Raw genomic sequence first — 17663 nt, 5'->3', positions numbered from 1 at the left:
CCTTACTACTAAATACATTTCATATTTAAAATATAATTATCTATTTCTTCTAAATACACCATATCCCAATAAAGTCATATTTCCTTTCACACCATTTTCACTCTATTCATTATTCTTTCACTCTCAATCAAGTTTAATCTTTAAAATCATTCAACCAACCCCTATATCATAAGGTTTTTTGAATATTCTATTCATTGCAGGTAAGATTTCGAGGCTTTTGTTTATTAATTTGGTTGAAATTGTGCGAAAGTTGAGGTTTTTACGAAAGTTATTTGGTAGAAATCATGTTTTTTGAAAATAGATTCTTGAGAGTTTTAAAAGGCTTGAAAATTCATTTCCGAAACTTTGAAGGCTTCTAGAAAATGGATTTCTAGGAAATGGCTTTTTGAAAGCCTTTTAAAGCTTTCAAAAATGAATTTCTGAGAGCCTTAAACATTGAATAGAGTGTTAATGGGGTGTAAAGTTTTTTAGTGAAAATTGTGCTACTTAGCCGATAGCATTAAACATGAGGTGTAAAAGGGGTAAAATTATAATTTACTAAAAGATAAAATTGCTATTTTATATATGAGTATTTTTGAAAGAAATATGTTGGGATGTAAAATGAAATTTAAGTGTGTGTTTAGAACCACTCAAATAGAAGTATGAGGAATTCTATTTACACTCATTTTTTTATTGTATGCACCCCACTACTACATACACCACAAATTCAAACTTAAATTTATTATTTCTACCAAATACACTCCACATCTCATTTTTTTATTTTTCTTTCCTACCCTTTCACTCTTTCGTTCTCTTTTTTTTTTCTTTTCATTTTCAATAAAAAAAAAACCCTAAATCTATCACCCTAAGCTCAAATCACCTATGTTTTTCAGTTTTTCACTGATTAAAGGTAATTTTTTGGCTTTTTTTTATTAATTTGGTTGAAATTTGGTTGAAATGCATGTGAATATAAGTTAGAGATTACGGTAGAATTTAGGGTGAATTTAAGCCTCGAAAAATCCATTTATGATAAGACTAAAATATTCTCGAAAATGAATTTTTAAAAAGTTAAAAAACCCATTTTCTTGTTTTCTATACAAAGAGGATCGATCCTTTATGCAATAAAGACCGATCATGTCTAAACTTGAGAGTTTACATATTTTTTAACGATGAAGAAATTGGACTTTTTGTCTAATCTCATTTTTTATTTATGAAAGTTTGTTAAATAATTCTATAAGCTTAATGAGTTGTTATGTTTTATTATAAATATGGTTCATACACAATGAGAAGGTATTCTTACTCAAGGTAAAGGTACTGGAGCTAATACTAGTTCGAGTCAAAGGTGTCCAACTGCCTTCAAGAGGATAAGGTGAATAAGGGCGAACGATGAGCTAGAGAACCTACGGTCAATGACATTCTTTAGGTTGAGCCTTTGATTTCCACCACGGATGAGCATCATGTAAAGTATTTTCTAGGAGGTTCAATTAATACCTCTATTATATTGAGTTTTACTTCTCACGTTGCATTCAAATTTGGAATGGCCAAGTAATCACTCGAATCATAAAATACGAATCGTGTTATTTATGTCTTTAAAGTGCTTTGGTTGATTGTCGTTGTTAATGTTTTGTGTATGTTGTTTTTTTTAGTTTTGTGATGTTGTTGATCTAATTTTTGATGTTTTTGTTGTTGTTATTATTACAAAAGTGTAATACATTGAAATCAATTAGCTACGGGTTGAAGTTACAACAATGACATTTAGATGATACACACAACAAGATCCGAACCCATGTCCATTTGGGGTTATTTTCACTCATCAATTGCACCTATTATACCATTAACAACATGATACTGTCTGCTTTTGTTGAGGGGCGACGGCCAAAGACAAACACATTTCATATGTCATTCGATGAGATGAGTATCACACTCAACGATGTGTTTGACCTCTACACATACCGATTACTGAGATAATGATTTTAGTGAATCATTTAACAATGCACAAAGCCAACACAGTATTTTTTACGTTGTTTAGAGTTCTTTATGAATGGGCTAGATCCAAGATCGAATAGGGTAAGGGATCTATTGTTCAATTATATTAGTTGTGTGATACCTTTAGGCATGTCACTGATGCATTAGATGATGATGTGCTTGCTTGTGCATCTTGGGCTTTTTTACTATATTTGTTAGGCTATACGCTATTTTGTGACAAGACTACAACAAAAGTCTTGATAATATACTTATCCCTATTGAAAGACTTTATTGCCACAGGTAGTTATGTTTGTGGGATAGCTGGCTTCACTTACTTATATAGGCAACTTGAGATTTTGAGCAAGGTAGACTACATCAAATCGTCAAATATCTGACACTTGTTCAAGTATGTATTTATAATTAGTTAAAAACATATTATAATTATTTAATTTATTTATTATTACTCATATATGTGATTATCTAATTAAATATTACTTATGTATTTCATGTAAGCATGAATTTATGAGAATTTTCCATTGTTAGGCCCAATTGTTGTATTCACATACTCAAATGATCTACCATGTGCTCGATGATGGAAGGCTCGTACTTATGCTGAGACATTATAAGCTTTACAAAAGTGTCTAGATGGGTTGATAATAATGAAAGTGTGCTAAAAACTATACATCGATCAATGAGAGGCACATCCATTACACGAGATTGTTTTTTTCACTTCATGTTTCAAGTATGGGGCAATTGTAGAGCTGCATCACCTGAAGAGGGTTCTACAACAGTTTAATTTTGTACAAATTATTCTACTAAGATCGTTGACCCAATTCTGTGCTGATCGAAGACCATCATCTAACTAATACGATGTTGTATATAGCTTCTTATAGCAGTACATGGAATGATTGGATGTGCATGTTGTGTTAGTTGAGTGTTTAGGCCAGGAGAGTATTCATCCGACTATGATGCCTAGTTTGTAACTATTTTACACCTTTAAATTCAAAATCTAGAGCATTGATCTAGATTCCAACATCAATCGGTTGATACTACACATACAAGTGATTCAATAAGTGATAAATTTTATCATTTAAAGATTTTTATTAATTGGTTAATTTTAACTATGTGATATCAATACTAATAACGTTATTAATATTTTTGTAGCGAAGTTTGGCTGCTTTATCTTTAGTTAATCATATTTTGGCTAGTGGATTTGGTCAAAGTATTGACTATTAGAGAGGTGATATTATCCGATTATGAGCCATATTATACGGGTGTGATATATTGTTACAGGCTACAATAGTTAGTCAAAACTAGCATCAACTTTTACACCATCAATTCATGCATTCAGACCATCTATACCATTCAAGCCTCTCATGCCTATTTGTCTATAGTCCCATTAACACCAACACCTCTGAGCCTGTTCATGTATGCTCCATCTCCAATCCCATTGACATTGACAACTCTAAGCCAGCTCGTGGTCACGTCGTCCTCACCACCAATAGCATTGGCTACATTATCATCCTTACCTAGTTTTTCCTCTACAGATAAGATAGTATCGACCCTACCAGAGACTTTCATGCGGATAATACAACCTATTCGTCCTGTACCATGTATATATCTTTGAAGCAAAAGGTCGAGGGATAAGAATTGATACTAATTATTTATTATTAGCATGTATTTATACTAATTTTGTATTTAGTTAATTATGTTTAAGGTACTGATTTTATAGTTAATTTTTTTATATTTAGTTTATATTTGTCAAATATTTATTAGATTACTACCTCTTCAATATGACACATCCCGTTACAAAAAATATCAAATATAACATTCATTTATATAAAATGTCCATCCACCTTAATGTTAATAATGCCCTGTACATATAAAGCATGCTTGTCCATATAAAGCATACTTGTCCATTGGATAATATAAACAAATATAAACTATAAACATTAATATAAACTGTTAACAATTATTACAAAAAATAATCAAATAATGTCTATTGTTTCTCGAGTGACCATATCAGAATTTGAAAAAAACAATAACTTGAAATCTTCAATGCATATTACATATGGAATCTCATACCTTCAAGCACAATTATATTGCACCTTACACTAGTTGCATGTAATAGGAGGTATTAGTGAAAATGGCTTCATGAACACTTGTATAAAATATGAACATTATTTATATTATGTCATTAACACCTACATAAAATGAGAACGGTAAATATACATTAAATGTTAATAATAAGTAATAGTACATGCATAAAATAACAATCATTAACAAATCCAATCGTAATTAATTTTTGCTCCAATGGTGCATGTGATACAAATCAAATAGGGAGATATGTCAGGTATTACCTCAAATTGATATGGACTAACATGACATTATATTAGGAGGCAATCAAATGACCAATATAAGGTAAGGTCATCCATTTATCGTATGAGACAAAAGTGTCAAAACATGATAAGATTTGTAGCAATTCCTTAACACACTCATAGATCTATACAAAGTCACACAATCGCCTCGAAACTGATTAAACTCTTTAATTAAATCTTATTGCACCTATACCCAACCATTTAATCCAAATCCAAGCAATCCAGCAATAAAACAAAAACTACAATGTCCATTGGCCTCAACATCAACGATGCTTTGTATATACAAATGTAACTCTACTGACAAACTATCCAAATATTATATTTTTTATTTACTGTAAGGTCAGTGAACATGAAGTTTAGTAATATATTCTATCAATTTCATTGAGTTTGCAGTGGCTAGTGGTGATATACTATCTTGAGCTGATAACAGAATCTCCAAATGTGATGATTTGCATCGTGTAAAAGTATATGATTTTATAATTCTATAACTTTTTGGCTTAGCCACCTTTAATGGTGGCATTAAGATAGTAGTGGACAGATCACCAAGTTCTCATAGTTTTTTTTTTATCGCTAACTTACCGAACTTATCACCTTCATTAAAGCATTTGATGATTCAGCCAACTTAAAATTGAATGATTAACTATTTAGATATTTCATTGTTTGAGTTCTTCTTTAAATCTAACTTTTTTCAATCTAAATGCATTTTAGATAAAGAAATTAGACTTCTCACCGTTAAATGCTTTGTAATTTCATGAGTATAAGGTAATTCATGCGTGTTTCTGATTATGCAACCACATGCATTTGCAACAAGCCCAATATGATTAGCTCGTTTAACCTGCATCAACGTCATATTCAGTGAGCTATTAGATACCAAACCTCGCAAATCTTTGAACAATGAAGATTTCAAATTAAGTTCAACAATGGCATTGATTTTTGTATGTTGGAGCTCAATAAGTGCATTGACTTTCTTTCATAATGATTCAAAATCTCCTTGAGAGGATCTAATGTGCCTATTTAATTTCAAATGTGTATTTTCAATCCTAAATGAAATATTAAAGGTATATTAATGATTTGCTATGAAAAACTAAAATATGTAAATAATCTTAACATTGTAAAATAAATCATAGCTATTTGTTGTAACATTGTTGAAGTGAATTATTTTATTCGTCCAAGCAGCAATAAATCTATCCTTATACTTTGCCAACTACTAATCTTTCACATACTTTAATACACCTGGATAAGTTTGGTAATTAATTTCTAATACGTTCAGATGCTTTTCATACTCATCATAGGTAGATAAATACATTAGTACACTTCAACCGAACATGAATGCCTTTCATTTCTCTTTTTACTAAAAAATTTTTTTATAATTTGCAAGCACGTTTTTATTAATATGCAATCTAGAAAGAAGATTGATCTTGCTTGGAAACACTACTTCTATGAGATTTATCAATGCTAACTCTCTATCAGTAACAATGACACTAGAAAATTTACTAAGCTGCATCAAATCTTTTAACTTATCTAGTGCCCAAATGTGATTATCAAAATACTCAACCTCTATGTACACAAATGCAACAAAAAATGTCATCTTAAGGGAAGTCACACTAACAATTTTAAACAGTGGCATATGGTACCTGTTCATTTTATAAGTGCAATCTATAATTAGGACTGACGAAAAGGCTTGCAATAACTCTACATCAATAGGATGAGCCCAGAATAGATCTTTCATATAGTCACTTGACTCACCAGTCTTATGCCACTCTAGGTATTTATAATCAGTTAACTTCTTCATCAGTTATTACATTTGTGATATACCAATTTTCTTAACATATTTATGTTTTTTATGTTCATTGTATATCGTTTTTATAGTGTTGACATTCTTCTTATCATGTTATTTTATGGTCAACAGTATATTTCTAAGTCTAACCATACTATTTGACATATCAACAACTATTTTTTTTTTTCAGTTAATTGACCGGTAAATGGATGTCCCTCTAATTATTGTGCTGAGAGATGATTGTGAATTTCACAAACTATTTTCACTCCCCATTCATCATTCATTGCCAACTTCATCCTATGTAGCTCAAACGGGTAATCACATTTTTTTATTCCCTTTCTCTTACGTTTCATTTCTTCTACATTGGCCTTATTCCTAAACTGTATGTATTTTTCACTTCATTTACATGCAAACTTTATTCTAGGTTTCCTCGAGCTTCTGACCTCGGAGTTTTTAATCATAATTCTGAAACCTTATTCTTTTTCAACACATCTAGCTCATAAAATTAAAACTTCTTTATTACAAAATACCTGCACAATATTTTTAACTTATTACGTCTATACAAAGTAACATTCTATACTTCTATGTTTTCTAATAATATTAAATTTTGAAAACATAATCTTATCTTTTTTATAGTAAATGAATTTGTGTAATTATATCAAGTATCTAAATTGTTTGGTGATTGATTTCACTCTATTAGTACAGTTTTCAAATTGATCTACATATTACAATATGTTAAACAAATTTTATTAAAATAAATATAAAAATTACAAAAAATTATAATGTATTTTCAAAAATGGATTTTCATGAATTATTTTACATTTTCGAAAATAAATTTTTCAAAATTATATTGTATTATCAAAAACAAATTTTCGAAAATATAAAAAATTTAAACTTGACTAAGTGAATTTTCATTACCTCGTCGAGCTATTCTCTTTTATTATTTTTTTATTTATTTTTGAATTCATTCTTACATGGTTTTTAGGATTTAACAAAAGTTTCAAAAATTTTGTTTTAATTTTAAAGATTTAGGGTTTACTATATAAAAAAAAAGAATGAAAGAGAAAAAAGAATGAAGAAAATGGAAAAGAAGAATAAGGTATGAGGTATATAAGATATTGAATGCATTTTTTTATTTATTAAAGATTATAATTAATCTTTATTATGTGAATATTTTTGGAAGAAAATTTATGGATTATATAAAGAAGATTTTGTGATGGATTTAGTCACCTTAAGCATCCATTGATGAAAATACGAGGGCATTTTTGTAATAACACTCCCAAATTGCCCCTCAGTTTCACCAAAATCACAATTACATCCAGCAAGGAACACAAAAACAGTGGCAATAGAGAAATTTAAGTCGTACGCAGATACTTCGTGTTCTTCACCAATTTCGCAGTCTTCTTCTCCCCTCTAGTTTCTTTCCCTTTCTCTAACCCCCAAAGAACCTCTCTTCTTTGGGACTTTTCACCCATCCCTTTTGGAATTCAGAAAACAGGCAAGTCCCCTTCCTCTGTTCCTCTTTTCTCTGCTTCTTCCCTTTTTCGATCTTTCGATTTTAGGGTTTTTTCTTTTTTTTTTTTTTTGCAAAATTTGACTTAATCTGACTAGCATTGTTTTGGGTTTTGCATCATCGAAATGATTATATGCATGTTTCTTCATTTATGTTTGTTAATGGGTCTTAACTGGTTTATTTTAGTTTAATGAAAGTTTGGTTTTTCTTTTTGGGTTTAGAACTTGCGTTTTGGGTTTTCAATTCTATTTGTTTTTTATTTTTCACGTTTGAAATTTTTTTATAATTAGGGTTTAGGGTCTTAAGTTTAGAGCATTGTTTCTGGTTTTTTTTAATGTTAGAACGAGGGAATTCATTTTGTTAATATGTTGCTTTAGTTTGTGTAATAATATTATGATATAAATTTTAATGGAAAGTGTGATGATTGTGTGAAAGATGGAGAGTTGGAACTTTATAACTCATATTGATATGCATGCATGGATTTGTAATTTTTTGTTGTTCACTGAATTATTCTTAGGTGCGTACTATGGTCTCATTTTAGGCTTTTGTGTGTCCTTGTGACGACATTTTGAACATTTTTCCTACGTTTTTTTGTGTAGATTTGGTTGCTGGCATGAAATTTGGTTTGGTTGGTTTGGTCACCGCAGAATTATGAAGGCTTCATTTCTCTTTTTCATATTTTGCAATAACCTTTTAGTTTTCATCATCTCTTATTTATCTGAAGCCTCTATTTGAAAAAGTTGAATCCTGACTTGTTTGTTCCATTTGATTATTTTGTTAATTTCATGTGAAAGAATACTGCAAGTGCCTTGATTTCTTCCTCCTTCCGTCTTCAAAGTTAATCCTTCCTTTTGTAGAGCCTTTGTACTTATGTATTCCGAGCTTGCAAATCCACTTATTATGTGAGATGTGACATTGGTTGGGAAATATAGGATTTTGATTTCTTTTAATTTCTCCCTCTTTTTTGGCTTAGTCAAATTTAGGTTCTTAATTGATCTAATTTGATAAAACTACTGCAGGACCCATGAGGAGGTGGGAGATGAGTTTCTTGTTTGGTAGATCAGAGATCCTGGAGGAAGCTTACGAGATGTCATAATTTAATTACGTTAGTCTATTATAAAAATCATTAGCTCTTTTTGTGTCAGAAACTGATTCAACCTGCGTCAGTCTGGATTTTATCATTTATGGAATGCAACAAGGAAGAGGCCATCAGGGCCAAGGACATTGCAGAGAAGAAGATGCAAAATCGGGATTTTTCGGGGGCTCTTAGAGTTGCAGCCAAGGCCCAACAACTTTTTCAGGATCTGGAGAATATAGCTCAGATGATAATGGTGTGTGAGGTGCATTGTGCTGCTGAGAAACGATTGTTTGGTAATGAGATGGATTGGTATGCCATACTTAAGGTTGAGCCAACAGCTGATGAAGCTACAATCAAGAAGCAGTATAGGAAATTTGCCCTCCAACTTCACCCTGATAAGAACAAGTTTCCTGGTGCAGAAGCTGCTTTTAAGCTGATTGGGGATGCACAAAGGACTCTTTTGGATCAAGGTAAAAGATCTGCATATGACATGAAACGCAAAGTGACTGTTAATAGACCATCTCCAGCAGCAGCATGTCGTCCCCCTCAGAAGCCAAATTGGTACGCACATGCTGCTGCCCAGAATAATTTCTCTGCCAACTTTCCTGGCCTGAATTCTCAACAGCAATGTCAACCGCATCGACAACAACCACCTCAAGCAGGGTTCTCCAATGGCCGACCCACTTTCTGGACCAAGTGTCCATACTGTACAGTTACATACCAGTATTATACAGATGTACTTCATAGATCTCTTCGTTGTCAAACTTGCAACAAGACCTTCATTGCATATGATTCAGGTGCAGTTCCACAGGCAAGTAACATGAGTCAGCCAAAATTTCCCCAACAAGGTGTTGTGCAGAATCAGGGTACTTGCAAAGTTGGTCAAGGATCTCAAAGGAATTTCACTACTGAGAATGTTTTTACAGCGTTTTCTGCAAATGCAGCTCGCACTTCAGAGGCTGGAAGGGAAACGGTGAATGGTAAAAGAGGAAGGAAGCAAACTATTGAATCCAGTGAAAGCTGTGACAGCATTGAGTCTGAAGAGGATATGGTGATTGATGACAATGGTGAAGTTCTGGCTGGAAAGAAGTGTGATTCTCAAGTGGACCAGAATGTGCGGAGATCTGGTAGGCGAAAGCAACATGTTTCATACAAGGAAAATTTAAGTGATGAGGAAGACATGGTTAGTCCTCCAAAAAAGGCTAAGGGAAGTGGATCGCCCTGTGCAACTAAAGATAGTGAAGAAACGCTAAAAGAAGACAAGTCTACACACAAAAATCAATCTGGTTTAGCTCGTGAAGTGAAAGAAGATAAGAAAGTGATGGACCACAGAGAAGGTGAAAATGTTGAGGCGAGCTTGCCCAACGGTAAGAAGGGAATTGGGAAAGGATTTGAAAAAGCACCAGCCAAAAGGGATGATCTTAAGCAAACTAGGGAAGCTTATGCTGATGGTATTAAGAAAAATTCAAACCCCATTATTGATGATTCTGTCTCAGATTCGAGCTTCAAAGAAACAAAAGAGCCCCTGGTTTTTGCATACCCTGAATCAGAGTTTAATGACTTTGACAAAAAGAAGAAGGAGGGGTGTTTTTCAGCAGGGCAGATTTGGGCTTTGTACGATACGCTGGATGCCATGCCTAGATTCTATGCTCGGATCAGAAAAGTCTTTTATTCTGGGTTCAAGCTGAGGATAACCTGGCTAGAACCAGATCCAGATGATGAGAATGAAATACAATGGGTCAGTGAAGGTTTACCTGTTTCTTGTGGTAAGTTCAAGCATGGGGTCTCTGAAAACACTGAAGATCGACTTATGTTTTCCCATTTGCTATATTGGGAAAAAGGAACCTGTAGAGATACCTACAAGATATTTCCAAGAAAAGGAGAAACTTGGGCCCTTTTTAAGAACTGGAATATTCAATGGAAGTCTGGTACTGGCACTGAACAGAAATTCGAATATGAATTCGTTGAGATCTTATCAGAGGATGCTGAAGGTGTAGGTATACGGGTTGCTTACTTGACTAAGGTGAAAGGCTTTGTGAGTGTCTTCTGTCAAATGAGTAAGGATGGAGTTGATACATTTCTAATTCCACCTAATGAACTATTCAGGTTTTCACACAAGGTTCCGTCCTTTGTACTGACTGGTGAAGAGAGAAAAGGGGTGCCAAAAGGTTCCTTTGAACTCGATCCAGCTTCTTTGCCTGAAGAAATTGTTGTTCCCAAGGACTTGAAGGTTGAAGGTGATAGCAGACATCTTAATAGTTCATCTACAAGTGCTTCAGAATCAGTGAAGCCAACAGTGGGACCTGATAAATCTGCTCCTCCAGCTTCGACTCCAAAATCCTTTGTTATTCCAGAATCAGAGTTCTACAATTTTGATGCTGACAAAACCCAGGAAAAGTTTCGTGTTGGTCAGATCTGGGCACTGTATGGTGATGAGGATGGCTTGCCAAAGTACTATGGTGAGATTAAGAGAATTGAGTCCAACCCAGTTTTGAAAATACATGTGAGATGGCTTTATCCTTGCCCATCGAGAACCACAATTGAGTGGTATGATAAAAACATGCCCACTTGTTGTGGGAGATTTAGGATTAGAAAGGGTTCCCAGGCCTACTCCTCCACTGATTCCTTTTCTCATTTGTTAAAAGCAGAGCCTACTGGTAGGAAGGATGAATATGCCATCATACCTAGAAAAGGTGAGATCTGGGCATTGTATAGGAACTGGACTCCTAAAATTAAATGTTCTGACTTGGAGAACTGGGAATATGACATAGTGCAGGTTTTGGAGCAAACTGATAGGTGCATAAAGGTTTTAGTTTTAGAGCGTGTGGATGGCTTCAATTCCGTTTTCAAGGCCCAAGTAAAAGGAGGGTCTATAGTTACAGTTGAAATCCCTCAGGTGGATCTGCTTAGGTTCTCTCATCAGATTCCGTTTTTCCATCTAAGGGAAGAGAGATATGGCAGCCTAAGAGGGTGCTGGGAACTTGATCCTGCAGCATTTCCAGTACATTATTTTTCTTCTTAATTTGAGTAGCAAGATAAGAAGTCAAATGCTGTCCTTTTTTGCACCTTATATGTATACATTACATGCTCTTCCGGTCAGATGCTGTCTAATGATGTCTTTTTTCTTTCCCACAAGGCTTATCATGTCTAAAGCACAAGTACCGTGGGAGAATGTTTCAATTAATTAGGTGTAACTGGATGCTTTTAGTTAATCTCATTGAATCATGTTTTGATGTTAAATTGTAACATCAAATATCTTTTGCGGAGTGAATGCAATTCTGTCTGGTCATTGCAGATCAGTGTGTTACAACTTGAACCAGTTTGTCTTTTGTAGGATGTGAACGTAACATCCATAAAATGTTAATATTAGGGCTGTGAATGTAAACGAATCATGAAGGAATATATTTTGGTGGTTTGTTAGTTTATTTTTAGAGGTGTTCAGATTAAGAAAATTATTTTGTTTGTTTACAATTAGTTCGATTAAATAATAGGATATTCGTGTTTGATTTGATTGAGTTAAATGAGTTTATTTGTGAATATTAAACGAATATGTTAATGAATATATATAAATAAACATATTTATAAATAATCAATAAATATAATTAAATAAATTTAAACAAATAAATTACAAATCTTAGATGAATATAAATGAACATTAACTAACCTTAGAATAAGATTATGATAAAAGATAAATATATAAATTTATTATTATAAACGAACAATAATCGAACGAATTTGTTTATGAACATAATTGAATCAAATAGGTATTTATTCGTATTTGATTTATTTAATAAACGATTATAAAAATATTATTTAATATCATTTGTTAAGTTTAATAAATAAATATAAACAAATAAAAATCGAACATATTTACAAACAAATCATCGAAAATTTTGTTTGTTTGCACTCCTAATCAATGTCTTACCATTGATTCCTTGAACATGTGAATGCAAGTGTTTATAGTAAAATTTTTTCATTCATAATCCTAGTTGCTTGAGAATCTTTATTGCTTTTATTTACCTTTGGGATTATTAAGGATTTTTTTTTTTCAACATTGATTTGAGAAAATTTATCATTTGAGTCAATTTTGAAAGAAATTTACTCGTATAATTAATAATTTAGAGAAATTATTGAACTTGTCCTATTGAGAGATTTTATAAGGAAATCATCAAGAGCTTGAAAACACATTTAAAGTAATAACCAAATCTATGTAACCTTATATAAAAATAACTTATTATGGAAATGATGATAATGACCTTCTAATTATTTGATAATTGCTTGACACATGTTTAAATTTATTGTAATGCTCTTCCTTTTATAATCGCCCAAAATTATTATAATATCTCATTTATCATAATTACTAAAATGCTCATAACACTATAATTAATCAAAGTTATTATAATATCCTTTCTATCATGATTGATCAAAATTATTATAATAACTCTTATATTATAATTATGAAAATTTTCACTTATCATAATTAGTCAAATTTGTTATAATAATCTTATTAAATTACATATTAAATTTTAATATAATATTAAATTAATTATATATTAAATCATTAAAATACTCTTGTTATTTCTTCATGAAATTTTAACATGTGTTTTTTTCAAATTACTATAATACCCCTATTACATTATATGTTAACTTAATTGTATAACACTTAACTACATATTAAATTATTATAATAAAATAAAAATTAAAAAATATATTGTGATAAATATATATAATATATAATATCCTTCTAATTATTTGACTTAAGATTGATCTATGTCCAAAATGACTATAGTGGCCCTCCTCTTATAATCAATCAAAATTATTATAATATCTTCATATCATAATTACAAAAATACCCTTACTATCATAATTGATCAAAATTACTGTAATGCCCCTCAAACTATAATTATATAAATGCCCTCTTACTATATTTGATCAAACTTATTATAATACCTTTTCTATCATAATTACAAAAATGCCTTTCCTACCATATCTGACTAAAATTACTCTAATGCTCCTATTAAATATGTATTAAATGTTAATATAATATAAAATTAACTACATATTAAATTATTAAAATACTCTTGTTATTACTTCACATAAATTCGATATGTAATATTTTGTTTGAATTTTACTATAATACATTTATTAAATCTTATATAAATATATAACGGTCAAAACCTTTGGGAAAAAAAGAAAATTTTTAATGTGGATTGCTTTTATTATTAACATGTAGATAATCTTGAATATCCTCATGTGTTTTGTATTTTATTTTATTCGAATTATTTTTTAAAAATTAAATTAATTTGCATTTATTTTTTTTATTATTTATTTTAAATTACTTTCAATTAAATTCATATTAAAGGTAAAAAAACTTTAATTGTCATCATCATAGAATAATTTTATATTCTCTTTTTTTCAATTATAATATTCAACTCTTAAATTACATCTTATATAAACTTATATAAATATATAAAAGTAAAAGCTTTTGGCAAAAAAAGAAAATGTTTAATGTGGATGGTTTATAATATTAACATGCGGTAAAACAAGAAAAAGTCTAATGTGAAATGTCTATTCTTTTGATACGTGGATAATCTTAAGCTATTCCCACATTTATGGCATTTAATAAATATGTATTTTTAATTTAACAAATAATTTTTTAAAAAATTAATTACAATTGTTCACTTATAAATAACTAATATTGTTGCTTTCAATAAATAAATAAATAACTAATATTCTTTCTTTTAATATAAGCAATTACTTCTTAAAGTTTTCTATTACTTTATATTTGATTTTGTATTATTTTAGTTACTATTCTATTGTTTTTCCTTTTAAGTGAAACTATTTCAAATTCGTGTTTCATTATAATCATATAATAAGTTATTTTTAAAAAATCATTTTGAAAATGCATTCCCTTTAAAATAATTTGTTTAGATTCCAAGAAAAATAAGCAAAATTTCTTTAAAATTTAATGATTTGGATTTTTTTTTTAATGTTTTGGCTATTGCTATTAGTTTTATTGCAGTTTAAATTATAAATATATTTGTATTTATTATTTTATACTTTTTCTTTTGTAAATTTTTGTTATAGTATTAATTTGTATAACTAATCTCCATTATTCTTCTCTTGTTGGACCATGAAATAAGAAAGCAAACTAGGTGGTAGATTAAAAGAAAGAAATTGCCTATCACCTATCCTATCATATGTATTAAGTATATATATTTTTAATTTTTGTATTAATGATTTTACTTAATATAGGATATATATATTTTTTGTTTTAGTCATTTATATGTTTGTTGCTTTAATATTATCATTTTCATTATTTACCTTAAAGTGAAGCTAATTATTGTCAAAGCGTAAATGAATTTTGTTAAAAGTAATTTTCAATTGATTCTATTTTCTATTTACCATAAAGCGGAGTTAATTATGTCAAATCCTAAATAAAAATTTTCATTGATTCTATTTTCATTATTTTTATAATTTTAGGATTGTTTATCTATTAAACAAGCATTACTGCTAATTGAAATATATTTATTGTGACTACTCTTAATTCTAATGTTATTGTTAGTTAAACATTAGCATTTAATATTTACATTTTACTTTATTTCAAAAAAAGAAAAGAAAAAAAAAAGAAATCTATATTTTACTTTATTTTGATAAATAAGATTCTTTAGTTGCCTTACATTATCAATGTAAAAGGATGACAACTAGAAATAACTTGCTTTACAAAATCAACTAGAATTTTGTATTCATCTCTTACATAGTTGACTATAACATGTTTAAGGCCTTCTCTTACTACAGAAACACTAGCCAACATACTGTTATATTTGCTTTACAGTTACTCACCTTCACCTTTGCATCAAAGTCAAAAGCTTTACATCAAGAATAAACCCTTCCTACCTAAGTATTGCTATTCCTATCACCCAAAAACTCTACCAACTCTTTTATTTTAATTTCAAATTTCAAATTCCTATTGGTATTTTCTTAGATGCCATTTCCCTTAATCTATTACTTTTATTCCTATTTGATTTATACAATGCATGCTTGTGAATTGTGAGTCCATACAAAACAATGAACTCTTTTACTCTGTTTAAATACATAATTTTCTTTCATTAAATTCTATTAATCGGTTGAAATGCTATTGTTCATTATGGTACATAAATATTTATTTTGATCTAATTTATTAATTTCTTTATTTTAGAATCAATTAACAATTCTAATTTTTAATGTATTAATAATTTCTGTCTTATTTTTTTAAAAATTTCATTTCAAGTCTTTTGTGGTATTGATAAATTTAGTTATTTCCCAACATGTGTTTTTTTATGATGATTATTTTATTTGGGTGCATTATTTTTTATGCATTTTCTTTTAACCAACTTTTAATTTCAAAATTTTAATAAAAAATTCAACTAAAAAAGAAAATAATATTAGATTGTAAATTTTCAATTTTTAACTTCAATTGCACAGCTGTAAAAGGTACCTCTTATAAGGCATGAGGTTTTGCATTTATTAACATATATGGGATTTTTTTTTATTGAATGATAAAAGGACATAAATTTTGAAGAATAAAAAGGTTTATAACATTTAATTTTTTTCCTAAGGCAATTTAATGATAAAATTCAATATAAATTTTTTCTATAATTATTTTTTATTAATATATTATTTTCTTTCTTTTTGTTATATAGAATTTTTTAAAAGTTGAATTTCGTATTAACTTTTTAGTATATGATTGAATTGTTGGTACATTTTAATAGTTCAATAATTTATTTTTTTAATTTTTTAATTAGTTGTTTTATAGCATTGATAATTAGTAAACTTTCATTAAAATTATTTATTTTTTCAGTTATTAAAATTTTAAAGTTATTGCTCAACATGTATATAATTTAATTTTTCTCAAACTCTTTTTATATTGTTACTTTTATTTTATTTTAAAAAATTATTATAAATTAAAATTATCATCTCGTATATCACACAAATTTAAATATAGTTAAATATAAAATTTTAACATGTGTATAAAATCTATAACTATATATAATTATAGTCCCAATTGTCTATTAATGAACAGTTTAGCAATGTGAATAAAATTGATTGGATAGTTATATTTGGGAAAACGTTGATATTCTTACAGTAAAACCAGTCTTCTCTTATGTGGTCAGCAATGTCAATGAATTTTATACTATTTATTTACACATGAAGGCCATGTGTACCTATTTCATACTATCTATTTACGCATGAAGGCCATATGCACCTGTTTCATGCTCTTTATGCATGAAGACTATGTGTCTGATAACTTTCTTCATCTTTCAGTTCAGAAGAAAGTGTGAACAATATTTTGGAAAAAAAAAAGAAAGATCGAAAAACGAACTCGACACCGTGACGCGGAACGAGTCAATCCTGAGTCGGCGGCATTTATTGATCAGCTTCGTTCTCCATCGTCTGATTATCAATATCTTTGATCGTTAGTTAAAAAAATTGAAATAATAATTGATAAATTTTATCAAATTGACTGATTAAAAATAGGTTATTCATTACATTTTTTTTAAAATTTGATAGGATACAAGTTGGTTTTGGGAGATTCCTTTGTGGGTTTTGGTAGGTTTTTTAATATTTTAGTGTTTTTTTTTTTTTTTTTTTAAATTTTGGTGATGTTGGATTTTCGGGAGGGTGGGGAATTGGAGGGTTAAGGGGTTAAGGTTTTGAGGGTTAGGGTTTTCGGGGGTGGGTTTGGAGCTGGATGAAAGTTCTGAGCTTGAAGAAGGTGAAGCTTGCTGTCCCAAAGATGCTGACAACAACATTAACCCCAATACAGCCTTCCCTCACATTGTAATTAGTTTTTGTTTATTTTTAATAAAAATTCAATCTTTTTAACACCCGTTTTCTCTTTCTAAAACTTGGGATTATGCTTCAGTTAATGTCATTTGAGTTTTTTTTATAGCAATTATGCTTAATTCTGAGTGTGATTAATTATTTATGGTA

At 29.7% G+C, this 17663-nt stretch overlaps 1 protein-coding gene across 1 annotated transcript; it reads left to right on the top strand.

Annotated features, from left to right (window-relative positions):
* The first annotated feature begins 7327 nt into the window (after positions 1 to 7327).
* On the top strand, positions 7328 to 12115 carry LOC111306805 (uncharacterized). Its single transcript, XM_022904739.2, has 2 exons — positions 7328 to 7597; positions 8632 to 12115. Exon 2 carries the CDS (start codon positions 8797 to 8799, stop codon positions 11710 to 11712), a length of 2916 nt encoding a protein of 971 aa, XP_022760474.2. The 5' UTR covers positions 7328 to 7597; positions 8632 to 8796; the 3' UTR covers positions 11713 to 12115.
* Positions 12116 to 17663: the final 5548 nt, after the last annotated feature.

Source organism: Durio zibethinus, chromosome 22, assembly GCF_047325235.1.
Source record: "Durio zibethinus cultivar Kanyao isolate XHJ-2024 chromosome 22, ASM4732523v1, whole genome shotgun sequence".
Lineage (NCBI taxonomy): Eukaryota > Viridiplantae > Streptophyta > Magnoliopsida > Malvales > Malvaceae > Durio > Durio zibethinus.
Note: the sequence above shows the minus strand (reverse complement) of the source record. Positions and strands in the feature narration are given on the sequence as shown.

Bases quoted from the DNA above. Each gene is read 5' to 3' on its own strand.
- LOC111306805 (XM_022904739.2), top strand. From the start codon at position 8,797: ATGGAATGCAACAAGGAAGAGGCCATCAGGGCCAAGGACATTGCAGAG.